The sequence below is a fragment of the Alexandromys fortis genome, unplaced genomic scaffold, assembly GCF_014885135.2.
Source record: "Alexandromys fortis isolate MF-2015 unplaced genomic scaffold, M_Fortis_MF-2015_v1.1 scaffold_25, whole genome shotgun sequence".
NCBI classification, from domain to species: domain Eukaryota; kingdom Metazoa; phylum Chordata; class Mammalia; order Rodentia; family Cricetidae; genus Alexandromys; species Alexandromys fortis.
The window spans coordinates 15,141,169-15,149,392 of record NW_026067904.1 but is presented as its reverse complement, the minus strand read 5'-3'; the positions used below and the strand labels follow the sequence as shown (position 1 = coordinate 15,149,392).

The following is an 8,224-nucleotide window of genomic DNA, read 5'->3' as shown; positions in this document are numbered from 1 at the left end:
GTATGTGTGTCTGTGTGTGTGTGTTTCTTTCTTTGGGTTTTGTTGATGTGAGATTATTTATTGCCTTTTTTCCCCCATGGATATAGTTAACTTCCTTGGGCTTTGGTTTCCCTCCAGTACCTTCTGTAGGGCTCTATTTGTGAATAGATATTGTTTAGATTTGACTTTGTCATGAAATATCTTTTTTTCTCCATTTTACTGATTGAAAGTTTTGCTGGGTATGATAGTCTGGCTGGCATCCATTCGTCTCTTAATGTCTGTAAGACATCTGGTCCAGGCTCTTCTGGCTTTTAGAATCTCTATTGAGAAGCTGGGTGGAATTCTAATATATCTGACTTCATATGTTACTTGGCATTTTTCCTTTGAAGTTTTTAATATTCTTTCTTTGTCCTTTACATTTAGTGTTTTGATTATTATGTGGTACAGTGGATTTCTTTTCTCATCCAATCTATTTGGCATTCTGTAAGCTTCTAGTATTTTTATATGTATTCCCTCTTTAGTTTAAAAAATTTTCTTCTATATTTGTTCAGTGTATTTGCTTTTCTTTTTTGTTTGTTTGTTTTGTTGTTGTTGTTTTTCCAAAGCATGGTTTCTCTGTGTAGCTTTGGTGCCTATACTAAAACTATCTCTTTTTGACCAGGCTGGCCTCAAACTCACAGAGATCAGCCAGCCTCTGAGTTTTTGAGCTGAGAGTCTTATCTTAAGATTTTGTGCTTCACTTCCTAGATGTTTTTGTATTAGTGTCTTTTTTTTTTTTAGATTTACCATTTTCGTTAACCCATGAATCTATTTCTTCTATTGTACCTTCAGTGCCTGAGATTCTCTCTCAAAACTCTTGTATTCTGTTGGTGATGCTTGCATCTTGTGGTGGTTTAAAAGAAAATGGCCCCTGAAAGAAGTGGCACTATTTGCATGTGTGGCCTTGTTGGAGGAAGTGTGTCACTGTGGGGGGACACTTTGAGGTCTCTTTTGCTTCAGCTTCCCTCAGTGAGATGTCAGTTGGCTTCCTGTTGCCTGCAAGATGTAGCATTGTCAGCTTCAGCATCATGTCTGCCTGCAAACTGCCATGCTCCCCATCATGACAACAACGGACTGAACTTCTGAAATTGTGAGTCACTCGAATTAAATGTTTTTCTTTAAGGGATTTATTGGTTTCCCCAAATATTTGTTCTTCTTTCCCTCAATTTTTAAAGGAATTTTTTTCATTTCCACATTAAAAATCTCTATCATCTTCATAATGTTGATTTTAAGGTTGTTGTCTTGTGTTTCAGGTGCAGTGGAATAATCAGGTCTTGCTGTTGTAGGATAGTGGGGCTGTGGCGGTAACTTTCTGTGTCCTTTCTGGTGTTGATTGTATTCTTATGCTGGCATTTAGGCATCTGGGTTTGGTGATGGAGGTGGGTCTTGTAATAATAAAGAAACTGCCTCGGCCCTCATAGGACAGAAAATTAGGTGGGTGGAGAAAACAGAAGAGAATTCTGGGAGAAAGAAGCTTAGTGAGAGAGTCGCCATGATTCTCCCGCTCCAGACAGACGCAGGTTAAGATCCTCCCTGGTAAGCCAGCTTGTGGGCTACACAGAATACTAGAAATGGGTTAGAACAATATGTAAGAGCTAGCCAATAAGAAGCTGGAACTAGCCGGGCCAGGCAGTGTTTGAAAGAATACAGTTTCCGTGTAATTATTTTGGGCATAAGCTAGCCATGCGGGCGGCCGGGTGCCGGGGACGCAGCCCCGCCGCTCCTATCTCAACAGTTTGGGATGATTACAGGTCTAGGTATTGATTTCTGAGTTTGTCTTTGTTGAATTAGTGTTTTGTTCCTTGGTTTTTCTTTCTTTTTTTGTCTTCTGGTCTTCATGGTCTAGATTTCTGGTAGCCAGTATGACCTCTGATTCAGCAGGAAGTCTTTGTTCATATTGGGACCTGGATTTCTGTCCTCTAGAGTGGCTTTAGGTACAGCAGGGGGTTTCTGTTCTTCTTACTGGTGTGACCCACACCTGTTCTTGTGAGTGGTGTGCCCTGCTTCTGGGCAGCAGAAGTCTATTGGCATTGGAGGTAGGAGCTGACCAAAGGGCTGGTGGTGTAGTGGGAGAGGGCAGTGGGATGGGTTTTTAGGAATTGCACCTAGGGAGAAGAGCATTTCATCTGGCAGAAAGGTAATTCACCTGTTATTCTGACTCATGTCAAAATATTTTAAATGATAATGTCCAAGGTTATTAAATGAAAACTGACACCATTTCTTGTATAAACTCACAATTTTATCATTATCACAATCACATAATGAGTGACCTTTTTCACATAGACACTCAGATGACAATGGGGCAGCTTAACAATGTTTGAGTTAATGGTGATGCTAAAGCATAACCTCTAAAGTTCGGCATTAGTTATTTCCACGGCATCAGTTCAATGAAATGGGAAACATATTTCCTCCATGTTTACGATGATAGGCCTAGGACTGTTGGTGTAAAGCTAGGGAAATGCTCTGGGTGCCTGTGAGGGAGAGTGGACTAAGACAGAGTGTTCAGGTGTTACATACATTAGATGCAATTGACTTTTGGTTTTAGCAGGACATGCCCACTGTAAAGAAAATGTTAAAGAAATTTCAGTACCAAGTACTTTTTACATATGTGGGAAAAATCCTACTGAGGATGGTACTTTTTTCTCCACTGATGATAGAGTTCTCATAGGATAACAAACAACTTGTTAATGCTAACAGAGGAACCCATGAATGGCAAAGCAGCTAGTTTTTCTTTTCTTTTCTTTTCCTTTCATTTGTCTTCTGAGTGGTATCTCTCATTTATTTTTCTTTTAAGTAGTTAGCATGCAAAGAAATGGGTTTACTGTGGTACTTTCACTTTCATATGTATATATTATTGTGTTCTGGGGAAAGATGTGCCCTCCTTCTTTCTCTCATCTTACCTTCCCTTTCTTGTGATGCCCTTTTCCTTTTCTTTTCTCTCATAGTTCCATTTCTGCTAGAATAATAGATGATGCAGATAGACAGACAGACAGACAGACAGACAGATAGATAGATAGATAGATGATAGATAGATAGATAAATAGATAGATGATAGATAGATAGATAGATAGATAGATAGATAGATACATACATACATACATACATACATACATACATACATACATAGATACATAGATAGATAGATAGATAGATAGATACATAGATACATAGATAGATAGATAGATGATTGATGGATGGATAGATAGATAATTGATACATATAGAAGATAGAGGTAGAAATGACATATGAATTCCACATAGACAGAAATGTGATGTTTCTCTGCCCACGTCTGTTTTATTTCACTCAATATAATGTTCTCTAGTTCCATTCATTTTCCTGTATATTCCATTCTTTACAGCTTAACAAAACACCATTGTGTGCACATACCACACTTCTATTTTTCATGTTTCTCTTGATGAATCTCCAAGCCAGTCCCAAACATTAGCCTTGGTGAATAGCACTTAAAAGTGAGCATGGGTGTACCAGTATCTTTGTGATATGCTCATTGGGAATCCTCCAGGTATATACCCAGGAATAGTAAACTGTATCATGTAGTAATTTTTTTGCTAGTAACATGAAAACATGCCGAAACAAGAAGCCACCATACTGATTTCCACGGTGGCTCTAAAGTTGACATTAGTACTAGCAGCATGTAAGGTTCCTGTTTGTGCACACCCTCATGTCTGCCCTCGATTACATGGACATAATTGGCCGTACAGTGCTGTTGGCATTGCGTTTCCCTAATTGTTGGGGATAGGGAGAGATTTTCAAATATTTACTAGCCATTTACATTTCTTATTTTGAAAACATTTGAATGGTTTGATTTTGATGGTGCTTACTTTAATTTCTTTATAGTTTATAGTTTCTATATAGTTTATAGGTATCGATCCTATATCATTGATAAAAATTTTTCTTCCACTCTGTAGGCTGGCTTCCCCAAAATGATGGTTTCATTTGCTCCATAGAAGCTATTCAAATTCAGGCAATATCATTTTTAAATATTTGGGATACATCCTATGCTACTAAAGTTCCCTCTCTGCCTACCCTGTGAAATGTTTGCCTGAGATTTTCTCTGGCAGCTTCAGACTTTAAGGTATTTGGTCCACTCTGACTGCTATTTGTGAAGGGAGGAAACAGGAATTACATTTTAGTAGTTTACATGTATACATGTAGTTTTGCTAGTTTCATTTGTTGGGGAGGCTGTATTTCCTCAAATATATGTTTTCGGCTTTTTTTTTTTCCAAAGACTCGGTCGCTATAGTGTTGTAAGTTTATTCTGGGTGATTTATTCTATTCCCTTGGTCTATACTTCTGGGTTTGTTTAGTTGGGCTTTACGGTTTTTTTTTTTTTTGTGGGTGGGAGTATGGGTTTTAGTTTTTGTTTCTTTGTTTGGTCTGTGAGTGTGTATGTGTGTATAGGCATGTGGATATGTGTATGTATGTGTATGTGCATGGGAAAATGTGTGGATATGTGTGTGTATGTGTGGGTGTATGTCTGTGTGTGTATGAGAGAGAGAGAGAGAGAGAGAGAGAGAGAGAGAGAGAGAGAGAGAGAGAGAGAGAGAGATTCATATGCCAGCTTTACCAAGACTCTGCAATGTTATTATTCAGTTGAGGGTTGTGGCCAGAGGTTTTGATGTCTTCTACAATGCTCTTTGATTATTCTGAGGGTTTTGTGTTTTATATAAATTTTAGGGTAGGTTTTTCTAGTCGTATGCAGCATGTCACTGTAATTTTAATGGGATTGCATTGAACCTGTAGATTATCTTCAGTAATATAACCATTTTCACAATATAAATTCCCCCTGCCCATGATCATGGGAAGTTTTCCAATCTTCTTCTGTATTATTTAATTTTTCTCTTTGGTGTTTTGATGATTTCTACATAGAAGTCTTTTACCTCCTTAATTGGGTTTATTCATAGAGCCTTATTCTTATCCCTACTTTTTGAACTATTACAAGTAGGATTTTTCTCCTGATTTCTTTTCAGCAAGTTTATTATTGAAATATTTAAAATCTGCTGTTCAGTGTATGCTGATCTTGTGTCTGCTTCTGCCTGGACGGCATTTACTAGCTCTGAGACTTTGCAATGGAGTCTTTGGTATGTTTTAAGTAGCGTTCATCTTCAGATAAGTAAACTTGGACATCTTCTTTCCTACTGGCTTCTCTGCTGCTTCTTCTCTTGTCTTATTGCCCAAAGCTTTGAACAATGTGTCAAATAAGAGCAGAGAGAGTGGACATCCACATCTCATTCTTGAATATAGAGGAGCTGCTTTCATGTAATTCTCATTTAGCAGAACGCTATTAGGTTTGTTTTCTGTAATCTTCATTGTGGTGAGGGGTATTTCTTCTACTTCTGATCTTCTCAAAGGTTTTAATCATGAAGGAATGGATACTAAATTTGTCAAAGATATTTTATCAATTGCAATTATTATAGGATTTTTGTTATTCATCATTTTATATACAGTGCTACACTTATTTATTTATATAGGTTGAACTAAGAACTTAATTTCACATGTATGTATACAATCAATTTGAATGTGTTTAAGTTTTTATTTTATGCCAATAATTGGGGTAGGTGAACAGAAAAATAATGATCAGCTAAACAGATGCAGCCTACTCTCCTCAGTGGAAGTTCATTATGAATTGCATTAAAAAAATAGTTGCGGACCTTTCGAGGACGTCACAAGGAATTGCTAACAACAACTTAAGTGTCTATATCTTGTACTCATTGCAAGTTATCCTTAAACTGTAATATTCGTGTTCTTGTTTTGTTCTATCTGTGTATGACGTGTGCGGTCCTTTGTGGAGGTCAGTTCTCTCCCCTATCTCCAAGTGGGTTACAAGGATGGAACTCAGGTTGTCAGACTTAAGTCTCAAGGACCTGTACCCACTGAGCAGTTGCTCCAGCCCAGCGACTCACAACTTCTAATATAATAGATCCTAGTGCACAAGAATTATTTGCAATGCTGTTAGTATAATATTAAATTGAGTAACATAAGTTAAGTAGTTATGCACAGCTTATCCATATAATTGCCTGTTTATGGTTATTTCAATTATATTAAAGCTAGAATATAAAAATAAAATTTTGAAGCAATTATTTAGTGCAATAACATTATACCGCATTTTCATCTATTTAAAAAATTCTGTAGCATCATTTTTCTCAAATTAAGGCCATCTGAAAGATAAAATTAGTAGAAAATTCACATTGGCCAAAGTGGTAATTAAAAGTATAAGACATTAAAGTCTGATGTTAATTTCTGCTAAATTAATATGTAAGCTTTTCCAAGATGACTATCAGCTTATATCAATATGTAATAAAGAGATAATAACCACAGCACTGTAAAAGGACCATGAGTTAAGAGTCACAGGTTTCAGTTCTGTGATTTTTTTTCTCCTAATAGTTAAGTTGCAGTAAAATTTCTCAGACTTTATTTTCTTATCTATAAACTGATGAATGTGAACTAAATTGACTGTTTTTAAGACCTTGCATTTCTAACGGTCTATGAAAAGCTCAAGGAAAAAATGGACAGAACATTTTTAAGTCTCTGAAAAGCTTTTAGCACTGACAGCTATTGCTAATCACATTTCCATTGTAAAGACAACCTTACTTGAAGAGAGCGTTATATCTGTAAACATTTACTCCTCATTTTATGTTCAAAGTGATTTTATGGGTCATTGATAAATTAACTAACAATTATAACATAGATGTCATAAAAATAGGCAGTGTTATACTCAGACTAGAAGAAAAAAAAGAAATCTTGTCTACTTTTATATGACATTGTTGCTATGCCAAAAATAGTTATTTAAAAACTCATGTGTCTTATTACATTACTAAGAAAAATTAAAAATAAAAACCCTTGTGTGAAAGTTCTCCAACGAATAGAAAGCTGACATTAATGAGTGACAGGAGGAAAGATATATCAGACAATCCAGACATTTTCATTGTATTGTGTGAAGAGCCAAGAAGGGTGACAAGCAAAAGCTATGTCATTGAACTATACATTTTAATGTATTCAAAAATTCCAAACACTCATTTTCAAAGACACTGAGTTTGTAAAAAAATCATTCATTTGGGAGATGCATGGAAACTCTAGTGACTCGGGGCCTCTTTGTGGATTGGCTCCACACACACAGCCTATGCTCTCTCTTTTCTGATACAATAAGCAATGCAGAACTGAAATTAAGTTCCTTTCAAACTCCTACATGTGTCTGCTTCGTGGCTTGGAGTTTTCTGGCTCTTAGAAGAGAGATGAGCTCAATACACACTTGTCAGTTAACATTTGTGGGCCTCAAGTTTCTTATGTCAGCACCATTAATAATAACATTGTTGCTAAACAGAAAGTTAGGAAGGAAATCCACATGTGGGGGAAAGGGAAAAGGAAGGGGAACAGGATGGAGGGAGGTGTAACCAAGGATCAAAGTATACTTGCACAAAAGTTTGCAAAAAAGCAAAAAAAAAAAATATTTTTTAAAAATTCAGAGTTTGGAGATCCGGTCCAGGCACCAGGAGAGACATCACTGGGGTGAGTGAGTTTCTGACCGGGGCAGCAGCCCAGGACAGGGAACTCAGACACCCCTCCTACACTTCCTGGTCATCCTCAGGGGCTACTCTGCCCGATACCCCCTCTCTCTTCCTATCCCACCCAGCTTGCATCCACATCCCTCCCCCCCTCCATATTACTCCCTTCCCTCGTTGACCACATAACATCTCCCAGCCCAGCCTGTTTGGGCTCTAGGACCGAATCCGAATCGGCAGGGCAAACGGGAGGGTGTTAGCTCCTTTGTCCCCACTAGCCTGCCTGCAGCAAGCTAGGTAGGTCCTTTGTTTACGAGCCACCCAAGCAGCACAGAGATCTGAACCCGGCACCAGGAGAGACATCAGGCTTGCATCCACAACCCACCCAGAGTGGTCCTGAGGAGTTCCATCTGGACGGTATTCCATGTTTGGGTGCTGAGGAGTTCCAGCTCAACGGGACGGTCCCTGCTTCTACACTGAAAAGATACACCCAGAGACTCATTCACAGCAAAGACTGGACCAAGACATCAGAAAGAAATTAAAGTCTTCCTTGAATTCAATGAAAATAAAGAAACAACCTACTCAAACTTATGGGACACTATGAAAGCAGTCCTGAGAGGAAAGTTCATAGCACTAAGTGCCCACTTAAAGAAAACAGAGAAGGCACACATTGGAGACTTAACAGCCCA

The 8,224-nt window shown here is 37.9% G+C and overlaps 1 protein-coding gene across 1 annotated transcript in view; it reads left to right on the top strand.

The window, feature by feature from the left end:
- The first annotated feature begins 3,600 nt into the window (after window positions 1–3,600).
- The window catches only part of LOC126497061 (60S ribosomal protein L12-like), a 9,050-nt gene continuing 4,426 nt past the window's right edge, over window positions 3,601–8,224 (top strand). The window contains exon 1 of the mRNA XM_050134846.1: window positions 3,601–3,741. Coding sequence (XP_049990803.1) covers window positions 3,601–3,741 — 141 coding nt within the window. The remainder of the gene's footprint in view (window positions 3,742–8,224) is intronic.